The sequence below is a fragment of the Mauremys mutica genome, chromosome 8 (genome assembly GCF_020497125.1).
Source record: "Mauremys mutica isolate MM-2020 ecotype Southern chromosome 8, ASM2049712v1, whole genome shotgun sequence".
NCBI lineage: Eukaryota > Metazoa > Chordata > Testudines > Geoemydidae > Mauremys > Mauremys mutica.
Window position 1 is genome coordinate 498,654 of NC_059079.1, and position 21,749 is coordinate 520,402.

Genomic DNA, 21,749 nt, shown 5'->3' on the forward strand with positions numbered 1-21,749 from the left:
TGTGGCTCTTTTGGGTAATGTCACTCACTAATTTGGCTCCTTAAGCACTGAGGTCAGAGTATCACTGTGCTAAAGAGTCTCCAGCCAGGGCCTCTCCCTGGGCAGCTGGTGTACGCAGTTGTCTCTGACTCGTTTAGGAAGACCTTACCCCATAATTAGCATCCATCCTAGGAGTACTACAGGACTGAGCAAGCACATCCCCGCTCACAGCAACCCTCCTCTTCTAGACTGCACTTTTCATCGCTAGCTCTCAAAGGGCTACACAATCTTTAATGTACAGAACCTCACAGCCCCTGGGAGATGGGAAGCATTATTATACCCATTTCACACATGGGGAACAGAGGCCCACCCAGGCTCAGTGACTTGTCCAAGGCTCCCAAGGAAGCCTGTGGTGGAGCAGGGAATTGAACATGGCTCTGCCTCATCCTAAGCCTGCAGTGGATCAGCTCGTTGCTTTAGAATAACTTCCACTTACCCCTACATAGGGCTGAGCTCTCAGCTTTCTCTAGAAGCAGGGCAGGTTGTTAATGGCTCAGCGTGCAGCCCTGATCCAAAGAAACAAGGCGGTTGTAGTTACAGGGAGAACACACAGAAGGCATTGCCTCTCCACTTCTATCCCTCAGTCCCTAGGCTAGCACCCCCTGCCAGGATGCAGAGCTCCAGTTGCCCTCACACTACAAGGTGAAGGGAGCCAACCTGGTCCAGAAAGTTAGGCCTGGGAGAGCTCCATACAAGGAGGGAATAAAACCATTTGGAGAGATGACATAAATGACTCAACAGCTCACAAGAGGCTTTCACGTTCCCATGAATCAAAGACAAGGACACACCTTAACAGAAACTGCTGGGGGAATTCTGCACCAAAAAAGTAAAAACTCTACATACTTTATTTGTCAAAACAACGCAATATAATCACACCAGCTTCAGATATTTTGGTAATTTATTTCAAAATACCTGTCAGCAAATATGTCTGTAACACAGACAACAACAATTTCCCAGGAGTAGAGAGCTAAACAAACCCCTACGACAACCCAATTCCTGTTTCACTGCAACGCTCCTGTTGGGCACCTTAGTATGGGTGTATCACACATGCCAACTAGGCACATCTTGGGGGAAAACTCTACCCCCTCAGGTCTCAGATACCCACACACACCCCAGAACCCAGCTGCAGGACACCCCCTGAGATCCCAGGGATCTAGAGAGGAACAGCCTGATGCTGGGTCCCAGGCTTGTGCAGAGTTCCCTACACGCTGCCTCCTTCCTTCCAGACATGCTGGGAGCCACAGCTGCCCAGAACCCTCCAGCTTCTTCCCACCCTCCAGTGTCCTGTATTTGAGAGCTAGAGAGCTGGGCTCTAGGTCCAGTGGCCCCTAGTGGCAGCCAGCAGCACCAATTCTCCAGGGAAAAATGAAATTCTGTACAGAAGATTAATTCTGCGCAAATTCTGCATTGGCGCAGAATTCCCCCAGGAGTAAACAGACCACATCTAGAATCCACAAAACCACAAGCGGTGGGACACCTGCCCACAAGATTGAGGCAAAGAGTTTAGCACAACACCAGGCCTTAAATGGATAAGAATATCCAGAGTTGCATTAAACAGGGACAACCCTTCCCATCTTCAGTGGCTGAACTGACCACTCCTGCCTCCACTGGGGGTGTGTGTGTGTGTGTGTGTGTGTGTCCATCATTGCGCCCCCCCCCCCCAACAAGTACCACCTTCTCCTGTCATTATCAGGTACTGGTCACTGTCAATACAGGACAAGAGTGCTGGGCACAGCAGATTGTCAATCCCTTTGTTGCTAGCCTAGGGCGGATGAGCAATAGGGTGCATGGTGGTTGGAGGTGGGGGGGGGACTGAGAGAAGAGAGCCTAGGAACATCAGCATTGCCTGAGTCGATCAAACCCAAGGTCCAGCTAGCCCAGTATCTTACTTCCAACAGAGAGGACAGCCAGCGGTTTCAGAGGAAAGTTGTGAAAACCCCACAGTAGCATGTGTGGGATAACCTGCCTTGCAGAGTAGTCCCATGCTAGTCCCTACTAGCTGGAGATAATCCTAAACCCTGAAACAAGTTTTAGTCCCTTCCAAAATGTATCACTGCTGCTACTGAAAGCTATTCCTGATAGCCATCTAAGCATCCAATCCCTTTGTGAACCATGTTAAATCCCTGGCCTCAACAATTTCCTCAGTCTAGTTACATGTTTTGTTCCTTCCATTTACCTCTGCTCAGTGGCGCTGTGTGGCTGGCAGGAGCCTGGGCCAGGATCTTCTTACTATCCATCTGATCTGCTTTAACACGCCCCTTCATCCCACCCTTGCGTAAAGCTGGGAGAGGAGGAAGTCCCTGGTCTGGAGGCATTGGGAGTGCACATGGCACATGCCTGGTTTCTGGCCAGCATCCTGCCCCTGGGAACGGGAACGGTTCCTCTCACACACCCAGCAGTTGGAGGACATTCCTGAGCGTGGACTCTAGGGGAAGCACATGCAGGCAGCTTGCTGGCTCTCCACATCAGCTCAACTTTGGGCTAAAACCCAAAACGCCTTGGCAGCTATTCCCATCTGCTGGAGGTTTGGTTCCTGCCCCATTTCTGCCCTAGCAGTTGCACAGGACCCTCATGAGCAGCAGTGGCTGGTCTGCACCCTCCACCCCAAACGCTTTGCTCTCTGCTTAGGCTTTAACCACTGGTCTGGTATTTGGTCTCAGCTGTGGTTCTCACCTAGAGTTGTCAACTCTCCCAGATTGGCCAAGAGTCGCCTAGAGACGACAAACAAATCCAGGAGATTTTAAATAGGCTGCTAAAATCCAGTGGCACAGTAGAGCTAAGGGAGGCTCCCTACCTGCCCTGTCACCACATGGCTCCTGAAAGCGACCTGCACGTCCCTCTGGCTTCTAGGCGCAGGGGCAGTCAGTGGGCTCTGCATGCTGCCCCGACTCTGAGCGCCAACTCCATAAGAACATAAGAAAGGCCGTACCAGGTCAGACCAAAGGTCCATCTAGCCCAGTATCTGTCTACCGACAGTGGCCAATGCCAGGTGCCCCTGAGGGAGTGAACCTAACAGGCAACGATCAAGTGATCTCTCTCCTGCCATCCATCTCCATCCTCTGACGAACAGAGGCTAGGGACACCATTCTTACCCATCCTGGCTAATAGCCATTTATGGACTTAGCCACCATGAATTTATCCAGTCCCCTTTTAAACATTGTTATAGTCCTAGCCTTCACAACCTCCTCAGGTAAGGAGTTCCACAAGTTGACTGTGCGCTGCGTGAAGAACAACTTCCTTTTATTTGTTTTAAACCTGCTGCCTATTAATTTCATTTGGTGACCCCTAGTTCTTGTATTATGGGAATAAGTAAATAACTTTTCCTTATCCACTTTCTCAACATCACTCATGATTTTATATACCTCTATCATGTCCCCCCTTAGTCTTCTCTTTTCCAAACTGAAGAGTCCTAGCCTCTTTAATCTTTCCTCATATGGGACCCTCTCTAAACCCCTAATCATTTTAGTTGCTCTTTTCTGAACCTTTTCTAGTGCTAGAATATCTTTTTTGAGGTGAGGAGACCACATCTGTACACAGTATTCGAGATGTGGGCGTACCATGGTTTTATATAAGGGCAATAATATATTCTCAGTCTTATTCTCTATCCCCTTTTTAATGATTCCTAACATCCTGTTTGCTTTTTTGACCGCCTCTGCACACTGCGTGGACATCTTCAGAGAACTATCCACGATAACTCCAAGATCTTTTTCCTGACTCGTTGTAGCTAAATTAGCCCCCATCATGTTGTATGTATAGTTGGGGTTATTTTTTCCAATGTGCATTACTTTACATTTATCCACATTAAATTTCATTTGCCATTTTGTTGCCCAATCACTTAGTTTTGTGAGATCTTTTTGAAGTTCTTCACAATCTGCTTTGGTCTTAACTATCTTGAGTAGTTTAGTATCATCTGCAAACTTTGCCACCTCACTGTTTACCCCTTTCTCCAGATCATTTATGAATAAATTGAATAGGATTGGTCCTAGGACTGACCCTTGGGGAACACCACTAGTTACCCCTCTCCATTCTGAGAATTTACCATTAATTCCTACCCTTTAGGAATTAACTCCACAGCTCCCATTAGCCGGGAACCGCAGGCGTGGTACCTGCAGGCAAGGGCAGCATGCAGAGCCGCCTGGCCGCCTCGAGCCTAGGAGTTGGACATGCCAGCCGCTTCCAGGAGCTGCCCGAGGCAAGGGTCAGGCAGCCAGAGCCTGCACCCTTCACCCCCTCCCGCACCCCAACCCCACCCTTCGAACCTCTCGTACCCACCCTCCCAGCCCAGAGCCCACATCCCCTCCCACACCCCAAACCCTTGCCCCAGCCTGGTGAAAGTAAATAAAGGTGGGGGAAAGCAAGCGACAGGGGGAGGGGGAAATGGAGTGAGTGAGGGGGTGGAGGCTCGGAGAAGGGGCAGGACAGGGGCATGGCCTTGGGCTGGGGACGGGGCAAGTGTGTTTGCGTTTGTGCCATTAGACAGTTGACTACCCTATTCCCACCCCTACCATTGTTCTTCCCAGAGTGCTCTGAGAGTCCAGCTGCCTCCCCCAGCAGAAAGTGATTCTAGTATCTGCTGCCTTGTTAACTCCCTCCCAGCCATGAGCAGCTGCCCTCAAGGCAGCGAGTTCACTGCAGGTGCCTGCTGTCTCCCTGTCATGTTCTGCCAGTGCAAGGCACTTCTTTCTTTCACCCCACATCTCTATCTAGCTCAGGCAAGGCTCGGAAGGGTCACTGAGTTTACACTAAAAAAAAGATCTCAGAAAACAAGAGGGTAGAGCCGCTTCTCCTTCTGCCTTTATTTCTGGAGATACACAAGAGCAGCCCGGTTTGGGGGGGGGAGGGTGCTCAAGGCCCCCTACTTCCCCCACAGGATGCACACCAACAAGGCTTGGACTGCAGCCAGAGTGGGAGATGCCCACTGAGCAGCTGCTGCACTACTCCCAAGTGCAAGAACAGGCCCCCCATGCCCTCCAAGTGGAAACACTTAAAAGGCACAAAGGGCTCTGCCCTGGGAACCTGCACAAGGGACAGCAGGGCCACCGGGAGGAAGAGGGCTGCGGCCATGCTCTGACCTCCTCTCACTGTGCATACGGCTGCTGGGCTTCAGTGTGCTATTGGCCCAGTGCCACGGCAGCAAGAGAGCAAATTCCAGGGGAGATTATTGCTCCAGTCTTGAGTTTACGGGTATTAAGCAGAGGGAGACAAAACGCAGCTGCTCCAACGCTGGACCAAGCCACAACCTGAAGAGGCTAGCTCTCAGGCAGCCAGCAGAGGCATAGCAGCCACGGCCAGAATGGACTCGCCCCACAGCCAGCCAGGAAAGAAGGGTGCAGGCAGGCTGGGAGCATGCGCTCTGGGAATGGCTTTCCCCCGAGTGTCAGCATGGCCCATGTGTGTGCAAGGCACAGGGTGAAAAGGGTCAGCTAGTGCACAGGGGCGGTAGGCCCAGCCTCACATTCAAGTAGTAACCAGAGTGGGACCTGCCCCTGCCCCCAGTCTAGCTGTCCTGGAGTGCCAGAGCTCTCAGTGCAGGGCCCAGCAACCCTTCGCTATGCATACTGGAGCCAGACGGGAGCAGCGCAATGAAATGCAATGAAGTGGCAAGGACAGATGGTGAATGGGGAGGACCCAGGGTCCTTGAGGTGGGAGTGAGGCCCAGGGCCTTACACTCCTAGGCAGCAGTGCTGAGAGCAGAGGGGCACAGGGAGCACCTGGAGTCAAATGGAGAGCGACTCCCCTCATTCACACAGGGCCCAACACATGGCAAAGGTGGAGTGGGCTCCATGTTTGGTCCTACTCACCATGGAGCAGCCTCCTGGTGCAGGAAGGGGGCCCTGGCAGAAGGGGCAAACAGGCACTTATGGGGAAGTTCCTTTGGAGACAACGGAGCAGGGCTGTAACCCCTCTGCCAGTGACGCAGGTGGCTGCTCCTCTGCTCACATGGCAGGAAGCAGCAGGAGCCTCCCCCGCACTGGTGGGAGGAGCTGCCCAGAGCAGAGGGGCCATGCCTGAAGACAGACAGGGCAGCAGGGAGCGGGGCCGGGCACTTGGGATACAACAGTCTGTAGGCACTTGATTTGGCTAGTAACACCCAGGAGCAGGGGGACAGTCCCAGCCACCTCTGCCCCGGGGCTCTCATTGGCTCTGGGAGGGGCTGGCCCTCTAGTTGGCTTTGACTTTGCCGTTGGTGACAGCGCTGTTCTCGTGCAGGCTGATGCCGTTGTGCTGGAGCTGGGCTGGGCACTGGGCCCCCTTGGGCAGCCGCTTGCCCTTGGTGTAGGAGTGGTACCAGAAGTTGGAGAAGAGGATGAAGAAGATGGTCCCATAAATCCAGATGAGGTGGATGAAGATGGGGTACTGGTACTGGCAGCCGGGCATGAAGTAGTATTGGGAGATGTGGATGGAGACGATCACGAACTGTGCCTGGGAGCCGGTGTGGAGTGTGCGCAGCAGGAGAAGGAGACAGAGAGGGGACCAGTTACTCGGGGCGGGGGGGGGGGGGGGGAGAGGAGAGGAGCATCCCAACCCCAGCTATGCCTCCTCCCCCCAGCCCATGGGAGAGTGCCTATTCACACAGGGCACACACTGAGAACAGCACCACGAGGGTGCCCCTGGCGGGGGCGAAGGCCCAGCCCTTCCCAGGGCAATACATGGAGCTGCTGCAGACCTCAGCTGGTCACAGCACCCAGACAGGCGCAGCCTGCTAAGGCCCTCAGTGTGGGACGGACACAGCCCCACCTGAACTCTAGTGAGGGTGCTGGTCCTGCCAGAGGTTGGCATGGATCATTTCCAGAGCAACCCTGCCCCCATGCTGTGCCTCCACAGGAACACCCAGCCCCAGGGGTTGGGGCATTTGCAGCTGCTGCGCAGCCCCGACTCACCAGCTGGACAGCTGTGATGTGCTTCTTCCACCACAGGTACTTCTGAAAGGCAGGCCCTGCCGCCGAAAGCCCGTAGTAGGAATACATGACGACATGCACCATGGAGTTGATCATGGCATGGAAGGAACCCATTCCCCCTGCCAGGCAGGGAAGAGGTGATTAGTGCTGGGGGCCAGTCCCACCCTGTGGTGCTGCATCCCCCACCCCCACCCGACAGGGGCATAGGCTCCCAAGCTCATGGATGACCTACTGCAGCAAGCCAAACTGCACTACAGCCCTCCCCATGCCCACACAGGGCTCCCAGCCCCCACAAAAGGGGAATAATGGGTGTGAGGGGTGGGTAGGGAAGGGGTTTGACTCAGCCATTGGCTGAGAATGGGGGCTGCAGCCAGGCGTGGGAAGACTGTGCATGCACTCCTACAATGGTAGTGATAAGATCTTCCCTTGCAGGGCCCACGGGGAACAAGGGCAGAAGAGCCCTGAGGCCAACGGGGTGGCGTAGGCCTCTCACTGGGAGACTGGGACCAGATCTCCCCTCTCTTCCCTGCAGGGTGATTCAGTGTGCCAGCCCTCACCTGGGCCAAACTTAGCACCCCACCACCAGCTCCAAGGCAGGACAGAATGGTGGAAGAGGTGCAGGAAGGTGACCTGCTCATTCTTCTTGCGCAGGACGAAGATCACCTAGAAGCAGAGAGAAGCAGGTGGGTGGCCGAGTCAGCAGAAGCTGGAGCAGCTGGGACAGGATGGCTATTGAAAGTGCAGAGGTTCTGCCAGGGCTCTCCGGAAAAGACGGTTACTCACCTTTGTAACTGTTGTACTTCAAGATGGGTTGCTCATGTCCATTCCAATTAGGTGTGCGTGCACCACGTGCACGGCTGTCGGAGAATTTTTACCCTAGCAACACCTGGTGGGTCGGCTGTGGAGCCCCCTGGAGTGCCACCTTTATGGCGCTGGATATATACCTTGGCCGACTCATCACCCCCTCAGTTCCTTCTTGCCAGCTACTCCGACAGAGGGTTAGGAAGGCAGGTTTGGAATGGATATGAGCAACACATCTTGAAGAACAACAGTTACAAAGGTGAGTAACCGTCTTTTCTTCTTCGAGTGCTTGCTCATATCGATTCCAATTAGGTGACTCCCAAACCTTACCTGGGCAGTGGGGTCAGAGTGAAGTACTGTGGATTGTAGGATCGCTCTACCAAATGTCGCATCGTCTCTGGCCTAACGATGGCATAGCGTGAGGCAAACGTATGCACTGAAGACCAAGTAGCAGCTCTGCAGATCTCCTGGATTGGCACCTGGGCCAGGAAGGCTGCCGACGAGGCTTGAGCCCTCATGAAGTGAGCAGTGAGATGGGGGTCAGGGCCCCGGCCAGGTCATAGCAGGGACAAATACAAGATGTGATCCAGGAAGAGATCTGCTAAGAGGAGACTGGAAGACCTTCCATCAGGTCTGCTATCGCGACGAAGAGCTGCGTCGTTTTCCACTAGGAAGCAGTGTCTGGACCTAGATCGGTGTCAGGACCTGGACTGGCACCTGGACCTGGGTCTCAAGGACAATGACCGGCGTTGGGAGCGGCATCAGGACCGGGACCTACTCCTGGATGGTGACCGGCGGATGGAGCGGTGTCGAGACCGGTGCCGGGACTGCGAGTGGGGCCGGGACTTGCCCGACGGTGCCAGCGGGTGAATAAGAGCCGGTTTGCCCCTGGATGGTGCCATGTGGATAGGTGGTAGTGCCTTGGTCTGTTGAGGGGATGCCGACACAGTCATGGAAATCAGATCCCTTACCGCCGCAAAGGTATCTGGTGTAAATGGCAACTGGACCTCAACCATGCTGTTAGTTGCACCAGACTCAACAGCTCCGTCCCCAGCGCCAGAATCAACGGTGCCGAGGTCGTCACCTGTGTCCCCGGGCACTCTGCTGGGGGACGAGGTTCTGAAGGCGGATCCGGAAGAGGTAGAGGTGGGCCAGCCTTTTCCGGTGCCGCTTCTGGTCAGGTGAGAGAGAGCAGTGTCGGACTGCAGAAGTTGATTGCGGTGCCGGGGACCGCATAGTCCGAGCGCAGTACTGTTCCTGTAGCTGAAGCCGGGGCACTGCGTACCGAAGCACTTGGCACCGGGTCTTGGCACGCCGCTGGAGGCTCAGGACTAAGAGCCACCTCCATATGGAGCTGTCTCAAACGAAAGTCTTGCTCCTTCTTAGTCCGGAGGCAAAAGTTCTTGCAAATCCTGCACTTCTCCGCCTGGTGAGATTCCCCCCAGACACTTCAGGCAAGAGTTGTGGGGGGGGGTCGCTCGTTGGCATGGGCTTGGAGCAGGATCCGCAGGGTTTAAAGCCTGGAGCTTTGGGCATGAGCCCAATCAAATATGGGAAAGCGGGGAAACCCCTTTTCCCCCACTAATACAACTACTATAATAGTTGTAGTTCTAACTATAGTAAACTCTATAACAAACTATTAACAAACTGTAGGGGAACGCTAAGGAGAGTGGAGAGTAGCAAAGCCAAGCTCCACAAGACCGTCACAGGAAGTAAGAAGGAACTGAGGGGGCGCTGGGTCGGCCGGGGTATAAATCCAACGCCATGAAGGTGCCACTCCAGGGGGCTCCACAGCCGACCCACTGGAAGGTAAAAATTCTCTGACGGCACGCACACACCTAATTGGAATCGATATGAGCAAGCACTTGAAGAACCTAGAGTGACTGCAGAGGCTCCAGCAGCAGGGAGGGTCCTTCCAAAGCTCGGGTGATATGTTGGCGAGAACCCACTGCCAGAAACTTCTTGTCCTGCGTCCTAACAACATCTGATTCAGCAGCCACCAGGGATGATGGTGCCATGCTTACTGGGGCGGTGCCAATTCCCAGTAATCAGTGAATACCTGCGCAGCCATCAGGAAAGGTGGAAAAACTGCAACCTGCCCCCGCTCAGGAAGGGGAGAGCCTGGTACTGGCATGAAAGGAAGCACTCACCTCCCATGGGCTGGGCTTATTGTTTGGATGGGTCCTGGCTCCCTCTAACTCATTTCCAAAGCCCAAGAGGGGAATCTCTGGTCACTGCTCCAGGGCAATGACCTGGCATGAGGTATAGGGAAGCTCCATCACTGGCTATCAGCCAGGATGGGCAGGGACCCCACCCCATGCTCTGGGTATCCCTAAACCTCTGACTGCCAGAAGCTGGGACTAGATGACAGAGGATGGATCACTTGATAAATTGTCCTGTTCCATTCACTCTCTCTGAAGCACCTGGCACTGGCCACTGCCGGAAGACCGGATACTGGGCTAGATGAACCACTGGTCTGACCCAGTGTGGCTGTTCTCATGAAGCTCATTATTCCCAATCTCCGTATTTTTTCCACGGGCACTGCTGAGGCCCAGCACAGGGGTCTGGGCCAGGCTCATTTGGATTTGCAAACCACTCTAGGAAATTTGGAGTGCTGGGGGGGCAGAGTGGGGCCAGGGAGTGGGTGCCTGATTACCACTCCCCCAGAATCCATCACTTACCGTGTCCATCAGCTCAATGAACTTGGAGAAGACAAAAAGCCAAGCTACACGGACCATCTGCAACAAGGAGAATGCATGTGCGTCAGAGACTAGGCAATGCCCACCCAGCTCTGCCCTGGTGCAGGGTGCCCCACTGCCCTGCAGTCCAACCCTCCCAGACAGGTTCGTTTCAGGCAGCCAGCAAGGGCCAACAAATGTCGGGGTCGTGACACTTTCCTCTGTGGTTCAGTAGATGGACCCCTGGGTCTCTTCAATCCCATAATGGCACACAAACACCCATCTCTGGAAGGCACTGCCTCGTTATTCAGCTCCCGCTGCTGCTTTATAAGCCACAGGAGACACCCAGCCACCATCTTGGGCCAGAGGTCCCCAAGGCCAATGGCTACAGTAACAAGAAGGAAGCAGCTGCATGCTGCCCAGGGCCTGTGATTAAGGGCCCCATTCTGCTTGCAGCAAGAGGGGAGAACTTACCCGAAGGGCCTTGGGGTCCTGGGAAAAATCCACAGGGTCACATCTCCAGGTGTATCCCGTCAGCCAGCCTGCCATCAGGAACTGCAGCAAGGGGACACCACCAGACCAGGTTCAGCACACATCACATTCCCATGCCCACCCTCCCCCTCAGAGAGGGCAGGCCGAAGCTCCCAAAGCAGCCATGAGGGGGTGCCTCAGTCACTGGGCAGCCAGGTGCCCTCTGCCCGGCAGCTCGGATTGTCCAAGGGCAGGGACTGATGGCACAAACGCCTGGCACAGACTGCACTGCCATTGGCACCTCACCTCATAGACAATGTAGAGTGAGAGGCCCACCAGGAAGAAGTTGTAGACCACCATGAACTTCTTCAGGTCAAAGGGCTTCCTGTTCGCCATCAGCCGGGGGCCCAGGGATAGCACAAAGTAGACATAGCCCAGCAGGATCCCCATCATGAGGAAGGGCGACTGCATCAGTGGGTACTCAGCTATGCGGGGGTCTACAGGGAGAGGCACAAAGGATGCCGGTAAAGATGAAACCACCCCCCAGCCCAAGCCCCTGCTTCCCTTTGCCCGCAGTCAGGGCACTGCTCTGAGTCAGGAGACCTGGACTCTGCCACTGACCCAGAGCATGGCCCTTGGAGACCCCCTGCTCCTCCTGGGCAATCACGGTTACATGGTGCTCAGGGAGGGAGGTGGTTGGGAGCACCTGATGAACTCCAGTAATTCCTAATGCGCACCAGGCTCCATGGCAGCCACAAACCACTTTGGGTGAAGGCTCCACTCCAGGACTTCTCCCCTGCCCCTCAGATGGCATCACAATACCATGCAGGAGGCACTAAGAGCAGCAGCAGCCCAGGACACCCAAAGCAGAGCAGGAGTTCCACAGCATGGCTCAGTAATGGGGGCACCCCAAGGGCATCGGGAGCACAGAGCAGCGGTCCTGCAGCATGGCTCAGTACCAGTGTGAATCCAAGAGCTGTGGAACTGTATTCCACTGGGTGCTGTGATGGCCAGCAAGCAGGGCTAGTCCTTCAGGCAGCTCCCATGGACTCCATACATCTGAAGAAGTGAGGTTTTTTACCCACAAAAGCTTATGCCCAAATAAATCTGTTAGTCTTTAAGGTGCCACTGGACGCCTTGTTGTTTTTGCAGTTCCCATGGCACCCAGCTCCCTGGCCAGCAGCTGGGCACCGAAGGAAGATCTCACCTGTTCCCTTCATGAAGTCCCGGTACATTGTTACAATTGCTTCCATAGCAGCTGGAGTTCTGCAGAGAGTCAGGGAAGGGTCAGGTTTTCTGGGTTCAGGATCCGCAGCTGTCTGTGGTGAGCAGAGCCTGCTGATTTACCCCGAGTGCGAGCTTCACTGTAAAAAGTGAAAGTTCACCAAGTGCCACAGTAACCTACAACAATAAATGTGATGGGAAAAGGTGCACAAGGGAGATTTGTTTGAATGAATTCAGTTTGAGGCCCACTAATACGGTGCCCCTCAACCTTTCCAGACAACTGTACCCCTTTCAGGAGTCTGATGTGTCTTGCGTACCCTCAAGTTTCACCTCACTTAAAATCTACTTGCTTACAAAATCAGACATAAAAATATAGAAGTGTCACTGCACATTACTGAAAAATGCTTCTTTTCTCCTTTTTACCATATAACTAACAAATAAAATGATTGGATTGCCCTCACATTTCAGTGTATAGTAGATAGAGCAGTATAAACAAGTCATTATCTGTATGAAATTTTAATTGTACTGACTTTGATAGTGCTTTTTATGTAGCCTGTTTTGTAAAACTAGGCAAATGTCTAGGTACATTGATATGGCCCCTGGAAGACATAAGAACAGTCACACTGGGTCAGACCAAAGGTGCATCTAGCCCAGTATCCTGTCTGCCGACAGTGGCCAGTGCCAGGTGCCCCAGAGGGAATGAACAGAACAGGGAATCATCAAGTGATCCATCCTGTCGCACATTCCCAGCATCTGGAAAACAGATGTTAAGGACACCAGCCCTGCCCATCAAGACCTCTGGGGGTACCCCTGGTTGAGAACCATTGCACTAATACATCTCAAGAACTGAGTTAAAATCACGCCAGGTAACCAAGAGAAGTGTGGAACTGGAACTCAGTGGACCAAAGTTGGTGCGCTGGAAGTTAGCCCTAACCCAGGGGTTCTCAAACTGGGGGTTGGGACCCCTTAGAGGGTTGTGAGATTATAATGGGGGGGGGTGTTGCAAACTGTCAACCTCCACCCCACACACCGCTTTTCCTCCAGCATTTATAATGGTGCTAAATATATTAAAAAAAGTGTTTTTAATTTATAAAGGGGGAAATCGCACTCAGAGGCTTGCTATGTGCCAGTACAAAAAAGTTTGAGACTCACTGCCCTAACCAATGGGCAAAATAACGAGGGACGGGCTATTCCACCCACCATCCCTTCTGGAGTCCTTAAAATAAAAGGATTTTTTTGGTTTGAGGAAGGAGGGAGGGAGCAAGAAATAAAAAAGCTGCCTGACAAAACCCCTGGCTGACGGAAAAGAGGAAGACGCAAGCTTCACCATTACAGCTGCCATCCCCACTGGGGTCCCAAGAGGCATCACACCACCACTGGGTCCTCATCGTCCTGATCCTGAGTGCTATCCTGACCAGACCAGCCCAGGGAGAGAGACCCAGATCACAGCATCACCTCCACCAACTTCGGCCAGATCCCCAACGCCACCTGGGATGTAGGAATGTGTCATCCCTCTCCCATCCACCCCCCGCCCAGGTGTCCTTTTCCTTCCCCACCTTACTTCTCTCCTCATCTTTCTAATCACAGTCTGTCTCAATTTTGCAACATGGCTGTGAGCCAGTAACAAAGAGACAAACAAAAGCAATGTCCTAAACAGCCCAATGCTGGTACAAGTTTGCCAGGCCTCAGAATGGCTAATAAAGTCAAGCGCCAGGCCTGTGTTTCCCCAGCAGCAAGTGAGAGTCAACAGCAGAGACAGAATCTGCATTTTTTATCTTCACTGTTTTCTTCTCCCTTCATGGGTTTTGTCTTGTCTTTTAGAAAATGGGAACAAATGTTACCAGCAACAGCAGCTCCAGCACCACTCAGCTACCTTCTTTTCTTTTCACCAAAAAGGACTAAGATCATCAAACACCAATTTTCCCTTTTAAAAATTCTACTGCTAAAAATCCAAGGGGAAAAAAAAGGGGAGGTGGTTAAAACATAAGCCTCACTTAATGCGTGAGCTGTTTCTCCTTTTCTGTGTCTTAAATAAAGAGATTTTTAATACTGTGTTTGCCATGGGCTTATGCAGGCTGGGGGCTCTCTAGCCAAACCTCAAACCTTGTTTAAAGTTGAACAGTGTCAGGGTCGTGCTAACACCTTCCCCTGCATCATGCGGGTCCGGAGGTCACTTCCCAGGATTATCTGGGCATCTCACAGAATCACTGCAGGGGCCCCCCGAGCACTGGTGCACCTCAGTCCCCTCCATTCTCTGCCTGTGGCACACCCCAGTCTAGTTTCCTGTGGGTCTTGTTTTGGTTGCTGGGCTAGTGTGCAAGTGCTGGTGGCCCGTGATGCACAGGTCAGCCTAGATGAGCCATCAGGCCCTTCTGGCCCTACTTAGACACTGGAAGAGCCCAGCTGCAGCAGCACCCGTTCCTCCCCATCAGGCTGTTCTCAGCCTGTTTCTTGCTGCACAGCTCAGTGCCATGTGCAGGCAGGGCTCAGTGCCAGCCACACCTAACAGCTTCACTCCGTTTGCTGCAGTGGAGAAGCCTCTTGCGCCAACCCAGTTCCCAGAGCTGGGCCATCTGCACCCTCCAGCACTACCTTCCCCCTCCCCATGCAGAAGGGGCTTCTTCCCAGACCATGGCCATGCCCAATCCCTCTCACGCCTGGAGAGAGACCCCAGCCTTCCACATGGCTGCAGCCTGATTCCCTCACCCTGCCCCTTCAAGCACTCGCCCAAACCAGCTAGGGTGATCCCACCCCTTACACAACAGAGCCAGGAGGGTGCCATGGCACCCCCCCCCCCCCGCTGCTCACATACCTATCATCTGAGCAAAATGAAGTTATTCCTGCCAGGACAAGGGCAAAGAAGGGAGGGGCCACCACACACGGGCCTCAGGACATCAATGGCCACCAGAACACTGAACATAAAGCTTTGAGCTTCTGCAGGCCCCAGCCAGGGAGGGACACAGCCCCTGGGCAGCAGCACCCAAGGCAGAGGAACAGCAGGGCTGGGTGAAAGCTGCCAGCTCAGGCAACTGGACACCAGCTCACTGGTCTCCAAATCCCATGCATGGCTCCCTAGGACCTACCCCTGGCCTTGGGAGGGTGCTAGCCACACAACCCTAGCACTTCCCAGCCCACATCTCTCCTATTGGCCTCATTACGGCTCCCCTCTGGAGGGACAAGTTGAGCTCCAGGTGTGAAGCTGCTGCAGTACCGGACAGTCGTCCACACGGCTCACTCTACCAAGCACACAGCAAGCCAGGTGCTCTCCTGGAAATGGGACAGCAGGCATGGAACAGCTCTGAGGACAGCCATCTGCAGTGCCTTCCTCCACCTGCCGTGCCCTCCTCCACCTGCCCGAGGGGTGAATGGGACAGGAAGGGAGGGGAGTGTGTGCCTGGCATAGCTCTGACTGCAGGCCCAGCCCTGCCTGACTCACTCAGAGCCAGCCCAGAGAGGGAACTCCCTTGGCTCCCCTGCCAAAAGAGACACTCCACCCACCCACCTTCTACAGACAACAGCCCCCTCTCTGCAGTTTCTGGGCAGGGTAGGCCCCAGCCTCTAGCACAGTGAAGGGCCCCAGGGAAGATGCAGAGACACCCCACAGGATGGGGGATGCCAGCCCCCAGCAACCAGCCAGGGAGGACACTGGTACACAGGAGAGATGGCACTGAGCTCTCTCCTAGAGAGTCACTGCCTCGCCCACAATGGCCACCCCATGGGTGGCAGCTCCTCCCCCATAGGGCACAGTTACAGCAAGAGTGACCCCACCAGACCCCATTCCACCAATCTGTTTGGCCACTGCCCCCCTCTCAGCACCCACCACTGGTGAGCTGTCTGGGGCCAGGGGGTGGGGGGATGACATGTTAATCCTCCCCACCCCCATGGCACCTATCTGAGGGCTTGTCTCAAGCTATGAATTCTGTCCAGTGAATTGTGGAAGAGAGTTTGTCTGTCCTGGTGGGCATGGGGGAAAAGGGAGAGAAGAGAATCATAGGAAGTCATTGGAGGACGAGGGGCATTCGTGTGGTGCTAACAGGCCATTCTGTGCTCTGGACACATGTTAACACAACTCACATTAATATATTCCAAGTCCAGAAGGGACCGTTTTTGCTCTAGTCTGACCTCCTGCATCACACAGGCCAGACCCATGCCCTGTATTAATTCCTGCTTCAATTCCAACAGCTGCGCTTGAGCTAGAGCATCTCTCTTTGGAAAGCAACCAATCTTCACTGAACCGTTTCCAGGGATGGAGAACCCACCACAGCTGTACCAATGGTTAATGACTCTCATTGTTCCAGCCTGGCACGTTATTTCTAGTCCGAATTTGTCTAGCTTCAGCTTCCACCCATTGCATTGTGGTAGCCTGGTTAGCCAAACTGAAGAGCCCTCTACTATCAAACATCTGTTCCCCATGGAGGTACTTATAGATGTAATCAAATTACCCCCAGCCTGTGATATGATAAGGAGCTCAGACTCTTTAGCTTGAGTCTCTCAATATAAAGGATTGGAAAATATGGCCTTAATCTCTCTCAGGGCTCTTCTGTGAGCACTCTTCAATTTTTCCATATCCTTCTTGGCTTATGGATACCAGAACTCAACCCTGGTGTGACAACCAGCGAGAATAACCTACTCCTCAAGAGTCCCCTTTCTACATCCAAGGATTGCATTAACATAAGAACAGCCGTACCGGGTCAGACCAATGGTCCATCTAGCCCAGTATCCTGTCTACCGACAGTGGCCAATGCCAGGTGCCCCAGAGGGAGTGAACCTAACAGGCAATGATCAAGTGATCTCTCTCCTGCCATCCATCTCCATCCTCTGACGAACAGAGGCTAGGGACACCATTCTTACCCATCCTGGCTAATAGCCATTTATGGACTTAACCACCATGAATTTATCCAGTTCTCTTTTAAACACTGTTATAGTCCAGCCTTCACAACCTCCTCAGGTAAGGAGTTCCATTAGCACTTGTGACTCCCACCCCCACCCTGCCGATTTGAATTAAACACACCATTGAAGTTTAGGGGCAACATGTAAGCTATGGACCACAGAATATGCCCCCAGAAACCTTTGCAGCATCCTCTACCTAAGAGAAGTGCAGAGAATGTGAGTCAACGACCCTGAAGACACATCCATAGAGAAAGAGCTCTTTAGGATATCTTGCCTGCCAACTCAGCAATATAATCAAAGCATTATTGCTATCACCCTCACACATCTCTTCACTCCTATGCCTTCGGCCCCTGCAGATTCAGGGCAGTGCCTGTGCTCCAAAGTCAGAGGGTACTGAGAAGCAGATGCACTGCCCAAACTCCCTGCAAGCCTGGGAAACCTGCCCAGCCTACAGAGCCAGGATGCCTGGATTAAGGGAGAGGTTCACCCAGCTGACCATGGGAATGAAGTCACTCTAAACATCAGCCAGCACTGCTGGCACCAGGATGACAGGGGACTACCCAATGCCACCAGCCAGTCAGTGCCAGAGCTGGAAATAGAGCCCAGGAGCCCCAGCTCATGCCCGGTGCTGAGACCACATGGTTGCTCTTCTTTCTGTGTGCTCCAGAAAGGGAGCTGGAGAGCCAGCAACTGGTTGGCACAGGGCTGGAGTACCATGGAGGCCCCAGCCAGATGACTGAAAGGGCTGGCTCCTGTGCCTCTCATCATGCTTGTCAGGAAGCAGGAGCTGGAGAACCATGTGGTGATGCCCAGGGAGGAGACCCCCCCACCCCACCCCACCCGCCCTGCAGACAAGGCCACTGCAGGAGTAGAGTATGCACAAAGGCCTTTCTGACAACAGCAGAAACCACAAGAGTATTGTGCATGGGAGCCCATCCACCTGGACTGCTGAGCATACATCCAGAGGGGCTGGAAGGGCCAGGCTCAGCACGCCTAGAGGGCACAGTGCTGGGTTTCCCGCAAGCCCATTCCTTGCTGCAGAGGCTGTAATTCCATTCAGTTGCCACCAATGCTTTCTAGCCTCTCAGCTGCAGAGAAAACTCTCAACCATGAGCTTCATAACTGCTGCTCCAGGGGGTGAGCTGCCCCCGGTCATCAACACTGAAGACTAATGGCAGCAATTTAAATGGCAGCCTGACGGATGCTCCTGCAGAAACTATCTGATGTGCTCACCCAGATATCGGACTGGGGGGAGGCAGCTAGCTAAAGCAGGGAAAGGGAAGCATGCCTCCTCCCCAGCACCAGATGCCTTGGCTGGATCTGGCTGCCTATCTCCTTCTGCAATGCCAAAAGCCCCAGCCATCACATGCAGCCACTAACACTCTGGCACCCCAAGAGACCCCCATCCATATGGAACTGCTGAACACTGAGCACCAGCAAGCCAAAGCCACAGGGTCTTGTGCAGAGCTGTCCATAAAAGGAGGTATCCTGCAGCTTCCTCAGAAGCACCTGGTACTGGCCAGACAGACAGGGCTGGATGGCCCATCGGCCCCACCTTGCCTAGGAGAGCCCATGTCCCGAAGGGCCCCACTGGTCTCAGTGCAGGCCCCAATGGGACAGGTGTGCACATCACCCCACCAGCACCAAGCAGTCCCTGTGCAGGTGGCCAGCAGATAGAGGTAAGCCCACCTCTGGCTCTGCTTATTTGGCACTGATGCAACTGCTGCTGGGATGCAGTGTCCAGTGCCGACACCCAAAACTGAAGACGGGTGTTGACAAATTGGAGAGGGTTCAGAGAAGAGACAAGAATGATTAAAGGATTAGAAAACCTGCCTCTGCTGCAGGTGAGCCAAACCTATCAGCAGGGAGGGGGTGCAGAGAAGGACCTGGCAGCTCACAGGAGGTGGTGGCGGCGGTGGCGAACCACACAGTTCCCTCTCCCAGCATGAGGGCTGGGACCATGCTGGAGAGTGTGCGCGCAGCACTCACCTCTCCATAAAACTCACTAGTGCCCAGCTCAAATGGGGCCCTTCCCCAGCCACAAGGGTGCCATCGCCTGGCTCAGGGCAGGCTTGTTTGGGAGGTTACATTAGCAGCAGTCTGGTCTCAGATTTCCTACTGGTGGAGTTCCAACCCCACCAATCAGTGACTGACCCCTCCTCATACTGGGGAGACCAGCTAGCAGCCACTGTCCTGCTTCGCAACTCCTACAGGACCATCCCTCCTCCATGGGGACATGGAGCCAGAAGGGCCAGCAACAGACCTTCTGAAGCAAATGGAGACAACAGGTCTCCAAATATCCCAGGGTCTCAGGCACTGCCGGCCCGGCCCCCAGAGTAAGCCCAGCACAAAGCTCAAAAGGCCTCACACCACATTTCCTACCACCCCAGAGATCAGCAGGGCATCTCTTCCCCTGAGCCGTGCTGAGAATGCACACCATTCATGAGTCACTGCCCTGAGGAGGAGTGCTGTAGCACCTGGTGCCAGCCCCGAGATAAGGCAGAGTGTCACACACACGCACACAGAGCTGGCTGAGCAGGGACAGAGATTCTGCTGCCTAGGAAGAGCAATGCACTGAAAACACCCAAGTGCTTTACAATGGTAGGAGCAGCTGCCAGCAGGAGTCAGTTCTACAGTTGGAGAATCTAGACCCCATGAGGCTGCAGGTGGCAGCCAGGAGACAGGGATGCTGTCAAGGGCCAGGACTTCCCCTTGTTCCCCCTCACCTTACACCCCCACTTTGAAGGGCAGGCTGCTCTACCTCAGCTGACCTTGCCCCCTCCATTCCAGGCTTGCGAGCCCTGCTCCCTCCACCCCTCTCTGCCAGCATTATAAATAGGGCCTTGAAGGGGTGGGAATTGATTTCTTACTTCCCCCACTCCCCAATTAACTCCACCGAAACACTGCACCAGGGCAGCCTGATTGGAACAGTCACAGACCTGTCACTATGGGCAGATCTGCACTTAATGCTCCTACACAGACAGGAGAGCTTCTCCCAAAAATGCAGGTACTCCACCTCCCCAAGAACTATGTTGAGGGGGAAGCCCTCCCCTCAACAGAGCACTGTCTATACTGGGCGACACAGGTACACAGACATAAGTTGCTAATGTAGATCAAGCCTAGGCAAAGCATCAGAGAGAGGGAGGGGCCCATAAGCGGGAATGCTGACAGCACACAGATCGCAGTGATGGGCCCTTTAGGAATACCCAGCAGAGGGCAACAGGAGATTAGACAGGGGGTTGCACTATGGTATGGCAGCAGTAGAGGCGGATGTGGTTAAGAGCTACAAAGGCAGAGGCCTCATGTCCCAGCCGGGAGGGGAAGATCAACACCTGGATACTACACATCAGAATGGTATGCACAGCACTGGTGCGACTGCACTTGAGGTAGTGCACTACACTCCAGGCACCTCAGTACTGGAGAGGCTGAGGAGCTGGAGGGAAGTCAGAGACTGACTTAGTACATGGCAAACAGCCATGGCCGATGATTAGGTCACTCGCAGAAGCAGCCATGGGATGCCGCCCAAGCACTTCTAGGAAGATGAGGGAGTGAATAAGCAAGGGCCAAGCAGTACCATCATGCTGCGGATACGCTATGTTCAAAGTTGCCAGGCTGAGTATTATGGGACAGCCAAGCCCATCTCTTCCCCCAGTATGGTCAGGGCAAAATCTCACTCAATGTCTGCCCCTTAGAGAGTTGAAGCAACAGACCAAAGTGAGGAAAAAAAAGCACTGAATTCAGGATTGTTCCCTATAGCCCCAGCGGCACGTGGCACACGAGGAAATTTCTAACTCTCAGAAAGGCAGGAAGCAGACAAGGACTCCACCATCCGATCAGGCTGCCTGACGTGTCTGTCCAAGGAGTAGACCATCCGGCAGTCTCATTTCCTGACAAAATTAAACTGCAACCCAGAGGTGCTTAGACCTGGTGCCTCCCAGAGTAGCTATGAAGATGCCATGCAAACAACTCAGCAGTCTCCTGTACCCAGCAGAAAATTCCAACATCATGGCACCAGCCTCTTGGATTCAAGCCTGGCAGAACCAGTTCAGCAGCTTTAAAATAGGGGAAAGGTGAGCTTTCCCTTCCTACCATTTGATTCCACATGCCTGGTGCAGGCTTGCAAGTCAGAAAAAGACTGAAGAGTTCTGCTGGACCAGAATACTCAAACACCAAGGTCAGTGCACTCCCGGAGAGTTCCCTAAACAGATCTCTGAAGGAGAACACCCTCAACCCAACAGATTCCTATGTCACAGTTCTGTGACCCAAACTATGCAGCCTGTCTAGGCAAGCAGCCACCCCAGGTCTCCTTCTTACCGACAGGCAGAGTGGCTTTAGAACCCAAGTATGCTAGGCTAGCTTGGGGCTGGTGGCCTCACACCAGCGAACTGATTGCATGCTCTGCATCCATTCCTCCAGTGCACTGGATTTCAAAAGTGTACGAGGCACAAGTGTTAACAGGGAGTGTTTAATAAATTCCATACGGGTAGGGAGGGTCTGGGATTCCAAAAAACACAACTGACAGCCCCTCTGCTAAGAGGAAGGGACCTGTGCAGTTACAGCACAGGCCTGGAGTCTGTTAGTCCGGAATCTATTCCTGACTCTACTGCAGAATCACCAAGTGACATTAGGCAAGTCACTTCCCATCTCTGCAAGTCAGTTTCCCCATTTGTGAAGAGGGGTGTGTTTCAATACCACTTCCTTGCCTTTCAAGGACTTGGACAGGCTGCAGCAATGTTTGTAAAGCCCT

At 53.7% G+C, this 21,749-nt stretch overlaps 1 protein-coding gene across 4 annotated transcripts in view; it reads right to left on the bottom strand.

Annotated features, from left to right (window-relative positions):
• Positions 1 to 4,811: 4,811 nt before the first annotated feature.
• The window catches only part of ELOVL1 (ELOVL fatty acid elongase 1), a 33,020-nt gene continuing 16,082 nt past the window's right edge, over positions 4,812 to 21,749 (bottom strand). For 2 of the 4 annotated variants that reach the window (XM_045027383.1, XM_045027384.1), the window contains exons 3-9: positions 12,096 to 12,252; positions 11,195 to 11,385; positions 10,892 to 10,972; positions 10,421 to 10,477; positions 7,496 to 7,601; positions 6,921 to 7,057; positions 4,812 to 6,462 (exon numbers count right to left, since the gene is read on the bottom strand). In XM_045027383.1, the coding sequence (XP_044883318.1) occupies positions 6,202 to 6,462; positions 6,921 to 7,057; positions 7,496 to 7,601; positions 10,421 to 10,477; positions 10,892 to 10,972; positions 11,195 to 11,385; positions 12,096 to 12,141 (879 nt within the window). In that variant the 5' untranslated portion in view covers positions 12,142 to 12,252 and the 3' untranslated portion in view covers positions 4,812 to 6,201. Of the gene's footprint in view, positions 6,463 to 6,920; positions 7,058 to 7,495; positions 7,602 to 10,420; positions 10,478 to 10,891; positions 10,973 to 11,194; positions 11,386 to 12,095; positions 12,290 to 21,749 lie in introns of all 4 variants that reach the window. The other 2 variants (XM_045027381.1, XM_045027382.1) reach the window with 1 other exon arrangement.